General features: G+C 36.9%; 1 protein-coding gene across 5 annotated transcripts in view; it reads left to right on the forward strand.

The window, feature by feature from the left end:
• Window positions 1–14315, forward strand: part of NCOA1 (nuclear receptor coactivator 1) — a 197895-nt gene that overhangs the window by 100425 nt on the left and 83155 nt on the right. For all 5 annotated transcript variants that reach the window (XM_082671912.1, XM_082671914.1, XM_082671916.1 and 2 more), the window contains exons 5-6: window positions 2383–2480; window positions 13679–13856. In XM_082671912.1, the coding sequence (XP_082528038.1) occupies window positions 2383–2480; window positions 13679–13856 (276 nt within the window). The remainder of the gene's footprint in view (window positions 1–2382; window positions 2481–13678; window positions 13857–14315) is intronic.

Below are 14315 nucleotides of genomic sequence, written 5' to 3' on the forward strand. Positions count from 1 at the left end.
TTAATGTACTTGGACTTGATGGTTTATGTATTTTGGAACTGTTTAAGAAACAAAACCTGTCTTAATGTTAGAAACACATGAAATGATGAAGGAAGTACATCTTAGAACTAAATGAGAAACTCCTATACCATAATAATTAAAAAATAAATAACCCAGTTAATTAATGGGCAAAGGCTCTGGGTAGACATTTCTCTAAAGAAAATACACAAATGACCAATAAACACATGAAAAACATACTCAATATTATTAGCCATCAGAAAAATACAAATCAAAACCACAATGAGAGACCACTTTACACTTGCTAGGGTGGCTACAGTCAAAAAGACAGACAGTAACAAGTGTTAGTAAGGATGGGAGAAACTGAAACCCTCATACAGTGCTGGTGAGAGTGTAAAATTCTGCATCCACTTTGGAAAACAGCCCAGTAGTTTCTCAGAATATTAAAGATAAAGTTATCATGTGGCCCAGCAAGTCCACTTGCAGGTATATACCCAAGAGAAATGAAAACTTGTACACAAATGTTCATAACAGCATTATTCATAAATAGCCAATAAGTGGAAGCAAACAGTATATCAGCTGATCAATGGGTAAATAAAATGAGGTATACCTATACACTGGAATATTATTTAGCAATAAAAAATAGTGAAGTACTGATAAATGCTTCAACATAGATGAATCTTCAAAACATTACACTAAGCAAAAGAAGCCAGTCACAAAGGACCACATATTATATAATTCCATTTATATAAAATGTCAAAAATAGGCAAATCTATAGAGACAGAAAGTAGATTGGTGGTTGCCTTGGGCTTGGGAGTGTTGGGAAAATGAGGAATGACTGCTAAAGGGTATGGGGTTTCTTTTGGGGTTGATGAAATTGTTCTAAAATTTATTGTGATGGTGGCTGCACAACTCTGTGAATACACTAAAAACCACTGAATTGTATGTTTTAAATCCATGAATGGTATGCTGTGTGAATTGTAGCTCAGTAAAGCTATTATTATAAACACTATATGAGATAACATTTTACACCCATTAGGTTCGCAAAAATTAAAAGCTGTGATGATATCAAGTGTCAGCATACAGAAAAACAATAACCCTTGTATGTTACTGGTGGTATATAGAGAGTAATTTGTCAAACTTAGTAATGTTGAAAACACACAGACCCTGTGATCCAGCAATTTCACTTCTAATATTTACCCTAAAGAAACTGTCACAAATGTGCAAAAGAGGAAATACTGAAAATAGTTTATTACAGCATTGTAAGAAGTCAAAAGGTCTAGCAATAGGGGACTAGGAAATCAACTGTGGGTTATTCATATACTATACAGCAGTTCAAATGAGCGTATGAAATTTATATGTATCAGTATAGTTAAATCTCAAACATAATGTTGAGTGGAAAAAGTTGAAAAAGTCTATATATTTTTATGTAAACATTAAAACACAAAACAATAATATATTTGTAAAAATCATGCATATGTAGTTGAAGTATAAAAACATGCTTAGAAATGTTTATGCTGACCTCAGAACACTGGTTACTTCTGAAAACGGACAGAGGAGGAATAGTGGTAGAGCTGTAGCTCTATTTGTAGCATTTTATTTATTTAAAAAGGAAAGACCTGAAGCAAATAATGTTAACATCTGTGAAAAATGAATGGTGGCTGTGTGACTGTATGCTATGCCACTTTCTGTATTTTTTGGAATATTTGAAATATTTCATATTTTAAAGTGAAAAAAATGAATCTCTATATTCAGTAATACTGTATTTGCTTTTTGGTGAGCTAATTAGTCTGACAGATTGGAAACTTTTATATAAGTATGCTGCTGCTTTAAGATGATGGATGGACTTTTCAACATCACCACACAAAAGAATTCTAAATCATTTAACAGTTGCAGTTTTATCAATCAGATCATCATGACATGAAGGTGAAAAGTTAGCTATTTCACGCAGGCTCACAGAATCGTACCTTCACTCTCTCTTAAGTGGCAATTGATCAAATCAGGAAAGGAGAAAGATGGAGGAAATAATTATTCTTTTACAATTTACTTATTTCTTTAAAATATTTGGTGTAGACTTTTTTTTAAAAGGCTGTATATTTTTACACCATTTTTTCCATTTGTTGGAACACTGGATTTGGTAGGTCAGAATTCAAATCCTCCTGCTGCCATTTATTAGTTATATCATTTGGGACACATTATTTAACCTTTGTGAACCTCAATTTCATCATCCACAAAATGAGTATAATTAAGATTAAATGTGAAAGTGCCTACATAATGAATAAATATTTTTTGAATCTGAAATTAGGTAAATTCATGTCTTAATAAACTTGCCATTATGGAAATGAGCTCTTTTTGGATGTGTGACTTTTTGCTGCTTTGTTACAGAGAAATCAACAACTGATGATGAAGTACAGAAGTCAGACATCTCGTCGAGTAGTCAAGGAGTGATCGAAAAGGAATCCTTGGGACCTCTTCTTTTGGAGGTAGCTGTTCTCATTGACTCAGAAAGTGATCAGAATCTTTTTTCGAGCCAATTTGGTTTTTTTCTTTATCTTCTTTTAGGTTTTAACATCCAATTAATAAATTATAAAACAAAGTAAAGTGTTAAGGAACTTTTAATAATTATTTTATTTTAGAAACTATATTGACCATTGTTACTATTTCAAAATTAAATGTGAATAATGAACATGAGAAATTTTCATAAAGATGCTACCAGAAAACTACTAGAGCTAATCGATAAATTTGGTAAAGTAGCAGGATACAAAATTAATGCAAAGAAATCTCTTGCATTCCTATAAACTAATCATGAAAAATCTGAAAGAGAAATTAAGGAAACACTCCCATTTACCACTGCAACAAAATGAATAAAATACCTAGGAATGAACCTACCTAAGGAGACAAAAGACCTGTATGCAGAAAACTATAAGATACTGATGAAAGAAATTTTAGATAATACAAACAGATGGAGAGATAAACCATGTTCTTGGATTGGGAGATTCAACATTGTGAAAATGACTATACTACCCAAAGCAATCTACAGATTCAGTGCAATCCCTATCAAACTACCAATGACATTTTTCACAGAACTAGAACAAAAAATTTTACGATTTGTATGGAAGCATAAAAGACCCCGAATAGCCAAAGCAATCTTGAGAAAGAAAAACAGAGCTGGAGGAATCAGGCTCCCAGACTTCAGACTATACTACAAAGCTACAGTAATCAAGACAGTAGGGTACTGGCACAAGAACAGAAATAAATATCAATGGAACAGGATAGGAAGCCCAGAGATAAACCCACGCACATATGGTCACCTTACCTTTGATAAAGGAGGCAAGAATATACAGTGGAGAAAAGACAGCCTCTTCAATAAGTGGTGCTGGGAAAACTGGACAGCTCCATGTAAAAGAATGAAATTAGAACACTCCCTAATACCATACACAAAAATAAACTCAAAATGGATTAAAGACCTAAATGTAAGGCCAGACACTATAAAACTCTTAGAGGAAAACATAGGCAGAACACTCTTTGACATATATTGCAGCAAGATCTCTTTTGACCCACCTGCTACAGAAAGGGAAATAAAAACAAAAATAAACAAATGGGACCTAATGAAACTTAAAAGCTTTTGCACAGCAAAAGAAAACATAAACAAGACGAAAAGACAGCCCTCAGAATGGGAGAGAATATTTGCAAATGAAGCAACTGACAAAGGATTAATTTCCAAAATTTACAAGTAGCTCATGCAGTTCAATATCAAAAAAACAAACAACCCCATCCAAAAATGGGCAGAAGACCTAAATAGACATTTCTCAAAAGAAGATATACAGATTGCCAACAAACACATGAAGGGATGCTCAACATCACTAATATTAGAGAAATGCAAATCAAAACTACAATGAGGTATCACCTCACACCAGTCAGAATGGCCATCATCAAAAAGTCTACAAACAGTAAATGCTGGAGAGGGTGTGGAGAAAAGGGAACCCTCTTGCACTGTTGGTGGGAATGTAAATTGATACAGCCACTGTGAAGAACAGTATGGAGTTTCCTTAAAAAACTACAAATAGAACTACCATACAACCCAGCAATCCCAGTACTGGGCATATACCCTGAGAAAACCAGAATTCAGAAAGAGTCATGTACCACACTGTTCATTGCAGCTCTATTTACAATAGCCAGGACATGGAAGCAACCTAAGTGTCCATTGACAGATGAATGGATAAAGAAGATGTGGCACGTATGTACAGTGGAATATTACTCAGTCATAAAACGAAACGAAATTGAGTTATTTGTAGTGAGGTGGATGGACCTAGCGTCTGTCATACAGAGTGAAGTAAGTCAGAAAGAGAAAAACAAATACCGTATGCTAACACATATATATGGAATCTAAAAAAAAAAAATTTTTTCTGAAGAACCTAGGGGCAGGACAGGACTAAAGACTCAGACATGGAGAATGGACTTGAGGAAACGGGGATGGGGAAGGATAAGCTGTGACAAAGTGAGAGAGTGGCATGGACATATGTACACTACCAAATGTAAAATAGATAGCTAGTGGGAAGCAGCTGCATAGCACAGGGAGATCAGCTTGGTGCTCTGTGACCACCTAGATAGGGAGGATGGGAGGGAGACGCAAGATGGGGGAGATATGGGGATATATGTATATAGGTAGCTGATTCACTTTGTTATAAAGCAGAAACTAGCACACCATTGTAAAGCAATTATACTCCAATAAAGATGTTAAAAAAGAAAAAGAAATTTTGATAAAGGCATTCTAATGGTTGGATGGAAAACTGAAGAGAACTGTCTGGCTTTGCTACTTCTTTATTATAGTTAGGACTAGTTGGGAAAAATAAAACTTTTAGAACTATTTAGCTAGCTAGTGCTAATTTCTACTGTAGAATTTCACTTTTGAGTAAGGGATGCCTCAGTTTATTACAGTAGGTGTTTTCCTGACCAAAATTTTAAAACTATTTATGTAGACATTATAAGAGAACTTTTTAAAATGAAGAATTTTTAATCTTGAATTACTTTGTAATTACTGTGTAATTTTCACCCCTTTTTTCCTATCTAATCTTTCCTCCCTCTGTTCTCAAAACAGATATTTTGTTTCTGAGCAGGCTCATCACCTTAAGTACTCCTTTTTCATACATGAATGTTTAAAAACACATATATGTGTGTATATATACACACTCATTCCCCACAAATTAGACTTTTCCATCTCTAGGCCTAATTTTATTTTTTTATATATGTATGTTTATTATGTATGTGCATATACTTAAATATAAATATGTGTATTTAAATCATACACATATTTAAAAATAAATATCTATAAAATTAAATAAATTCTCCTTTCCTGTCCTACCTCAAGGCCCTTCTTTCTGGTGAAGTCTTCCTAACACTCAAACTTGTATAGGTCTCTTGATTTTCTAACTCCTTTATACATTTTTTCCTATTACCCTAACTATTCTTCTGTTTTTGTATGAACCATAATTCCCTCTACCGACACCGCTAATGTGAGAACATTCTCAAAATTTAGTGCTTGGTTTTTTTAGCCCAAGTAATATCATTTGCTTCATCTTTTATCTCTTTAGAGATGACTCTCAAATATGTACTTCTTGCTTTAACCTCTTTCCGAACGCTATTCCTGTACTTTTAACAGGCTGCTAAATATTTTTGACTCTCCTGTTAGCAAGTTCCCCCTCAAAACCTAAATTTCTTTTTCCCCTCCAAGTTATACAAGCGCTTTGTTACTTTAGGCTGTTGGTTTTAATGATTTTTATTAGGGGAATGAGCACATATTTTATAGTGTTGTAAATATAAAAAAACATTGGCCATTGAAGCTGGATAGAAACTACTCTTTGGGTGAGTGTATAACATATAACTGGGAGAGGGGAAAGCCACCACATGTGATGGACTCTGATGTTTTTATTCTTTTCACAACCCCTTAAATAGATTGCATGACACATGACTGCCTTTTGGAAATAGTGTTATAATAAGTATAGTAAAAATGTTAATGGTAGAATCTGTGTGGTGGATATACAGATGTTCACTACAAAATTATTTCAACTTTGCTATATTTTAAATTTTTTAATATAAGCCATTAGAGGAAAATAAGTTAAAGAAAGAAAAGTACTTTAGGCTCATTTCCCGCTATCCCATCTCTTCCCCGGCCTTGGTTCCTGTCCGCATCCCACTACTTCCCATCCTAGGATGAGACCTGACCCATCCTAGGATGAGACCTGACCCATCCTAGCACTTATTGCTTATCTCCTCTACTCTGCAGGATATCAGTAGACTAGTCTCTTCATATCTTCTAGTTTTTCTGTTGAGGTTCTGTCTGCGTTTTCGGTGTCCCTAAGTTTAAAACTGGCCTAAGAACTTTATATCTCCTGTCAGTTCATTAAATATTTATGAAATGTATTTTCTGCATATAATGCCATTTGAGATACTGAAAAAGTATAAGGTATAGAGGTCCTTGAGATTTGTGGAGTTCCTGTAGAGAAGTGGTAGTCATTTAAATCCCAGTTTTACCACAGGTTCTTCAGAAACCACAGAGATCAATAAGGAGAGCAAATAGATTATCCACAAACTGAAAACAGCACAACTGGAGCCAGAGAATACTACTACTGCTTTAATTTACATAGACATTTGTTATTTCTGTGTAAGAAAAATCTATAACACTTTAAAATGAACAGAAAACGTCAGGAAAACATCCATTCAAAACTGCTATAAGAAGAAAGCATTTTTTTTAGATGATGAAATTATTACCCTGAAAACCACTATGAATCAAAGGAAAACTGTAACACAACATTATACATGAATTACATGTCATTAGGCAAGCATTTTCAAATATGAAAAAACACATCAAATTAGAAGTTCCAAAAACTCAGAATAGAAATGTATTTAGGTTCTTGACTTCAAGGAGCTAATAATATTTTTATTTATGAGCTATACAGATGTGAAACTGAGACTGTAAAATAGAATTACATTTATAGACTTCCAAGTTACCTTTATCGACAACCTTTCCTCACCCTTCTTCTGTATCTCCCAATCCTGCCTCATTGCCTTAAACTTTACGGAATCTAATCCAGGGCGGCTAAGAGAAGAAGTGGTAGAAAAGCCACCACGAGATTGTTCATTGACTTATCCAGGCTGCAGTCTAGAGCTGCACTGTTCAGTAAGATAGTTACACATGGCTATTCAAAGTTAAATACAATGAAAAATTCAGACATTTTTGCTGAATGTCTGGTGAGAAAAATTCTCACCAGCCACGTTTAAAATGCTCCATACCCACATGTGGTTAGTAGCTACTGTATCGGACAACACGGAAGAACATTTCCATCATTGCAGAAAGTTCTGTTTGTCATCAGTCTAGAGGGGCCTGCTCAGGTAGAAGATCTGCACATCTAGAAGGTGACCAAATAGCCATGATATTGTGAGAAATTCTCACCATACAATTTTCAATATATTGCCCCCCTCCTTTTTCTTAAACATAAAAAGGTAGCACGAGTTAAGAATAAAGGTATTGGAGGTAATTTCCTACGCTTAAAGAGAGAGTGGTGGGACTTCCTTGGCAGTCCAGTGGTTGAGACACTGCACTTCCAGTGCACGGGGCGCAGGTTTGATCCCTGGTCAGGGAACTAAGATCCCACATGCCGTACGGTGTGGCCAAAAAAAGACAAAAACAAAAAACAAAAGAGAGAGTGGTATTAGAATTTATAGGCTTTTTTTTTTTTTTAAAGCTCCTCATTCTCCAGTGTTCTTTGCTGTCTAAGTTCCTCTACCTCCTGTTCAGAGCTCTGCATTATCTGACTCTTAACGCTGCTTATTTCCTATCGCTCCACAAGAAAATTCTGCGTTAGTCACAGAAGTCTCCCTATACCTTGCATGTGCGTTCAGGCCTCCTAACCTTGTATTATACCATTCCTTACATTGCTTTGTGGCTCTTTGACACTGTTGACCACCCACTTCCGTCTTCCTTAAAACTCCTCATGAGCCTCTTTTATAAAACTATCTCCTTGCCTCTCTGGCTGCTCTTTAGCCTTTTTCTCAGATTTCTCTTTCTTTACCTGCCTTTTAAATGTTAGCATCCCCCAAGGTTCTGGCCTTGGCTCTTTTCCTTTTGTTTTTTATTCTGTGCACATTTCCTGGACAGTTTTATCAACATCTATGTCTCTGTCTATATGATGTGTTCGTGTGTGTGTGTGTGTGTGTGTGTGTGTGTGTGTGTGTGTGTATGTAAAATACCAATTAGGGTTTTCTGATTTGAAGCAACAGATACCAATTATGACTAAGTTAAGCAAATGTGAATTTATTGGGATGCTATTTGGATACCACAGAACTGTGCTTAGAAATAAGGTGAAACCAAGGCATCTTATGGAGGCTAGAAAGCAGAAACTGTACGAATGGTCTCTTCAAAAGACCCATCTGGACAGTGCCCGGCTGCCAGAATGAATGTGTTCCAGCCATGTTCATTCTTTTTGTAATTCTCAAGGCTCACATTTAGGGAGGAAGTTTCCCAATGGCCTGATTAAGAATCCCACGAGACTTTATTAAATGGAGAAGTAACTCCTCAAAGGAAATCACATATTCTGTGGAAGGGGAAAAGATGATTGTAGTTAAAAACAAACAAAAACTAAATGATACTGTATGTACCTGTAAGTCAAAAATGTCTGTCTTTGGCCCATATCTCTTTTCACAGCTTCCCTTTCATCATATCCTGCTGCCTTTTGAACACCTCTACCAGAAAGTTCCTCAGTCATTTCAAATATAACATTTCTAAAACTAAATTTATAATCGATCCCTTTATCTCCTGTTTGAAAAAAGAAGAAAAGTCAAAAAATTAAGAACTAGATTTTTATTTCCCCATCGAATTCCCTTTGTTAGGGAAAGGCACTCATCTACCAGAACCCTAAAGTCATTAGTGAAGGATCACCCAAGCGCTTGTTCCCACAGCTGTTAGAGATCACCACATCTGTTTCTTCTGCCTCTTCTGTCACTTGCACTGCCATTGCCTTGATCCGGGCTCGCGCTTGAACTGGAGCATCACAGTGGCGTCGCAGTTTGTCTGCTTGCTTCCAGTCCACGTGCCACACCCACTGCCAGAAGGGTCTTTGTTAAAGCAGATCATGTCAGTCTCCTGCTTAAAAACGTTGCCTTCAAGATGATCCCCATGGCCATTTTTTCTTTCTTTCTTTTTTTTTTTCTTTTGGCTTTTCCTTGAAGCTTTTTCAAAAAAACTTTTTATTGTTAAATATAACACAAATATGACAAGTAAGTACAAGTGATTTCTTCTTTCTTTTTTTAAACCTCTGAGCTGTTTCCTCTGTTTTGAATGTTCTTTCCACCCCTTGCCCACCCGAGTTACTGCTGTGTCCTTCAAGCCTCAGCTGAGGTGTCATGTGGCCTCCTCCCAGGAAACCTTCCCGACAACAGTCAACCCTTTGCCCGTTTGGGTGCTTCACTCTGTGCCTAACCTTTATGAATTCCTCCATTGTACTATAATGTGACTACACGTACTTGTTTTTTTCCCGTCAGAGGCTGTAAAATTGTTGAGAATATGTGCTTTATTCCCAGAACTTTGTCCAGTGACTGACACATAGGTGTTACTTAGTGAAGCTTGTGTAGTCATTTAAAGCGAGGGCCCTGTGAGAAGCCCTGGCCAGTGTGAACCCTGCATTGAGACCCAAAGTGGTCCTCTTCAAAGACTGATATCCTGGGCAGAGAGAAAAACCCCTCCAACTGATGATGCTGTACAGAATGGAGTGGCATTTGTTATCATCTCCTGTGTATAGCTCAATGTCAGCCCAGCTGTCAGGACTTGGAGAAACAGGAAGATTCCTTCCTAGGAGCACACTTGGAAGTTAATTATATGCACAACATATGAGGGAAACTTGTAGGATAAGAACAAGTATTAGCAGGTTATATTAATCAGACAAACTTTTAGAAATTAAAGATGTTTAAAGATATTCATAGGAATAGTCTCAAAGGATTCCTTGAAATGTTACCAATCTCTTGGGGGTGGGATTTTGGCAGATCTTATACTATCTACTTAATTTTCATACATAAAAAAGTTTAAGTTATATTTCATTTATAATTTAAAAAAATACGCATTTCTAGCACAGGACAGGCTGTCTGTATCTCAGGAGAAGGTCAGCAGGACCTCTCTGCAACTGTGGGGCAGCCTCTGTTAACCTGTTTTCCAAGCCAACCTTTTCTGGAGAAGCTCAAAAGAAATATGATGCCCCAGACTTCTCAGAGGAAACGATGAGTCCATGTAACCGAGACCAAACAGAGACCTGGTGAAAGTTCTGTACTCCCTGTAAGGCTGACCAGCTGCATATTCCAGAGGCCAGCTACTAGAATAACTTCCCAGCTTGGCACTGAGGTCAGGTGCAGTCAATGGGAGAACTTGGAGAAGTCCCAGAAAGTCTGGAAACAGGAGACTGCGGGGACTCCAGACCTACTGCAAAGGAAGTTTAAATCCTTTGGATTTCACAAATGCCTTAAAAATAATTGCACCGAGTAGTCCAGGTGAATCCCTGGGCCTTGCTGGTGCTCGAGGTCTGCACCACCAGCCCTGTGCCCACTGCTGGACAGTCTTCAGATTGGGCAGAGATGATCCCAGGAGTGGGTCTCAACCTCTCCCAGCCCCTCGGCAGACAGTGGATAACTTCCAGACATAGTCAGAGACAGACGTGGAGAGTGAAAAAAGCAAGGGAGGGCTTTCCTGGTGGCACAGTGGTTAAGAATCCACCTGCCAATGCAGGGGACACGGGTTCGAGCCCTGGTCTGGGAAGATCCCACATGCCGTGGAGCAACTAAGCCTGTGCACCACAACTACTGAGCCTGCACTCTAGAGCCCGCGAGTCACAACTACTGAAATCCACATGCCTAGAGCCCGTGCTCCGCAACAAGAGAAGCCACTGCAATGAGACGTCCGTGCACTACAATGAAGAGTAGCCCCCCGCTCACTGCAACTAGAGAAAGCCTGCGCGCAGCAATGAAGACCCAAGGCAGCCAAAAATAAATAAAATAAAGTAAATAAATTTATATTAAACAAAGCAAGGGAAACTGTGGCTTTGAAGATAGACAGTGTCACTAGGGAGGCAGAGAGCAAGGAGCTAAAAAGGACACACTGAAAACTAGATGGAAAATAGAAGAAGGTAGTGCTTTAGAAGCTGGATGGTGTGGCCCTTGGAAGTGGTTCACCATGAAATGGCCAAGTTTTTTTACTTGCCTGTGTTTTGATATCAATCCTGTTTCTTGCTCTGAACTATGATACTTTGTTATACCCAAACTGTTCTTTATTAAACTCTTTTAAGAGACCAAAAAGAAAAAAGAAAGTTGAATTGTATTTACACTGATTCAATTAATAGCTAAGAACATTTTAAAGAATTTTTAGATCTTCTTTTTAAAAAATATGTCTGTATTTCAGTTATCCCTATTTTAATATAAACTGCCAGACAAATATATATACATATAGATAGATAGATAGATCACCTGTTATGAAATTTATAGCTAATCTGACTTTAAGAAAACAATTAGATATGAGGGTGCTTTCCTGTGCTCATCTAAATCCAAAATAGTTTAGCAAAGGGTTTATCTAGTGTTGAGGTTTTTAGATTATTAATCACATCCCTCTCCTCTTTGCATTATGAACTAAATGAAAAATAGTCAACAGCAGTCAGGTGGAATAAAAATAGTTTTATTTCTTTTTGTTCTTGTTAAAGAAAGTGTTAGCAGTATTTTTAATGAGAACAATGCTGTACTTCATATTTTTTAAAATCTTGGTTGAATGCTTTGGGACGTAGTGATTTGAAGATGTAGTTTCAAGTTCAGTTTATTTTAATATTTGGCTTAAATTATCAGCTGTAAAAAACACCTCACAAAAATGAGGTAGATACAAATGGAAAAATATATCATTGGATGAGTTTACTAAGTCACGATACTCATTTTGAAATCCTATCTACCAATTATGCAAAGGTTTTTCTTCAAATTTTTTTTTTTTTCTTGGCCACGCTGTGCAGCTTGCAGGATCTTAGTTCCCTGACCAGGGATTGAACCCCTGCCCCGCAGTGAAAGCGCCAAGTCCTAACCACTGGACCTCCAGGGAATTCCTTAAATTCCATCTTTTTTGATCTCAAATAGTGATTCTCCAAATTAATCAAAAGGAGTTGCATTTTCCTTTTTTAAAACACGGGTTTTTAAAGCCCATTGAAACTCTTATTGGAAGAATTTTGCACAGGGAAAAGGTTTTGTTTCTAAATGTTTTACACTGAGAAGATAATTTTTATAAGTGTACATCATTTTCAGCAACAAAATTATAACTGTGGTAACATTTCAAAACATCCATTTTCACGTGCTGTCTCTGTAGCATAAGTGTCTTTTTGAAAGCAGTTTATTTTTTATTCATTGTTAAAATTTCATCTTTACCCTGAAGGAACAAAATTAGGTGTGTTTATTATTTGGAAAATACCTGCTTAGTAGGATATTATCATTAGCACCCAGCATCATAGAAAAGGTCAGCAAACTTGGGACACTTAACCTTTTTCAAAAACAAAAATGAGTAGCCCATCAACATTGCTGGATGGCTTAAGTCTTTTGCCACCAGTAACCAGCAAACCCCTGTATGATACAAAGGGTGGTTACATCTTGTTACAAAATTCTATAAATGTTCTACTTTTTAAAGGTCTTGATTTTATTGCTTTTATACATTCTATAGCAAGTAAACTGTAATATGTTGTGATAAACAGAAAGATTATAAATAAGGTACTGCTGTCAACCTCTGCATTCTGGATCTTCTCTCAGATTCCGTGGTTTGTGATATGTGACTAGACTGAGTGAGGCACCAGGGTGTTGATGTGTTAATTAAGCTTAATTTCTTCCTTGTGTTTTAGATTATGCTATAAATAGAGATTCCGACTTCTTTTCCCTGCACCCCTGTGGATCTTATGTCCCCTTGGGGCATGTACATCTTCTTTTGGAGGTCTCTGGCTCCATCGCAGTGCATAGAAGGCCTTCTGTGATTTGGCTCCTGTCCACCTCTCCAGACTCACTGCCTGCCTGTGCCTTGTGCTCCAGCAGCTCCAAATGGCTTTTTTGTTCCATTATGTGCCATGTTCTCTCCTCTGCCTAGAATGTTCTTGCCTCATTCCTCCTCCCCTCTTCCACTATGCCTTTTATAACTCAGATCAGGGTCTGTAAGGAGCCTTTCTTTGCCCCCCACCTCGACCCCAAATAAGTATCCTTCTTTGTGCTCACAGAGTAGTCTGTGTATGGCTCTGATACTGCATTTCTCACTGGTATTTTATTATGCTTATGTCTCTCTCCCCACTGCAAGTTCCTTGAGGGTAGACACCAGGTCTTAACCTACAGTTTAGAGGTGTTTATGACTGACTGAATGGGTCAGTCATTTACTTCACATTTGCTGCCATAAAATTTCTTTCCAAGGAAGACATTTGACATATTCATTGATGCCTACTTGAAACATGAGTGTACAGTCTGTTTAAAAATCCTGTTCCCTCCACAGAGAACATGCAATGTTAAATCTTCTATTCAGTCCCCCGTTTTTTAAGTTGGCGTATATTTCCAATCTCTTTTTCAGTAGAGAAATGTGTATGTGTATTTTTATTCTCTCTTTTAACCCCATAACCTCTTAATCGTTTTTTTGGCTTTGCAGGCTTTGGATGGATTTTTCTTTGTTGTGAACTGTGAAGGGAGAATTGTATTTGTGTCAGAAAATGTGACCAGCTACTTGGGTTACAATCAGGAGGAATTAATGAATACCAGTGTCTACAGCATACTGCATGTGGGTGATCACGCGGAATTTGTGAAGAATCTGCTACCAAAATCGTTAGGTAAAAGGAATGTGTTTTTTCAAAGAATGTGAACTCTCTATAGCTTCCCTTCACATAATATATATAATTATTATTATTGTATTTATAATATATAGTATTATACTAATATATATAATATACTAAAAATATTTTAAAATTTAATTTCAGCCTGAGATTAAATATGAAGGAGGAGTGTCATCAAATAGCTGATAGAGAGCATTCCTTTTATCCTCTTCCTCTAGATTATGCCACAATTATGTGACAGTGTTAGGAGGCAGAGCAGTTAGTTGCCTTGCCACAAAAAGCTTCTGCTTGGAATTCCCTTTGTTTTCAATTTTAATTATGTACAAGGAAGAGACAAATGTATATAGTGTATCCTACCACCTTGCTCAAAGAAAAGAAAAAGAAGGAGGGAGGAAGGGAAGGAGAGAGGAAAGAGGGTAAGGAGGGAGGAAGGAATACCCTTCATATTACATACTT

Source organism: Grampus griseus, assembly GCF_964374135.1.
Source record: "Grampus griseus genome assembly, chromosome: 15".
In the NCBI taxonomy this organism is placed as follows: Eukaryota; Metazoa; Chordata; class Mammalia; order Artiodactyla; family Delphinidae; genus Grampus; species Grampus griseus.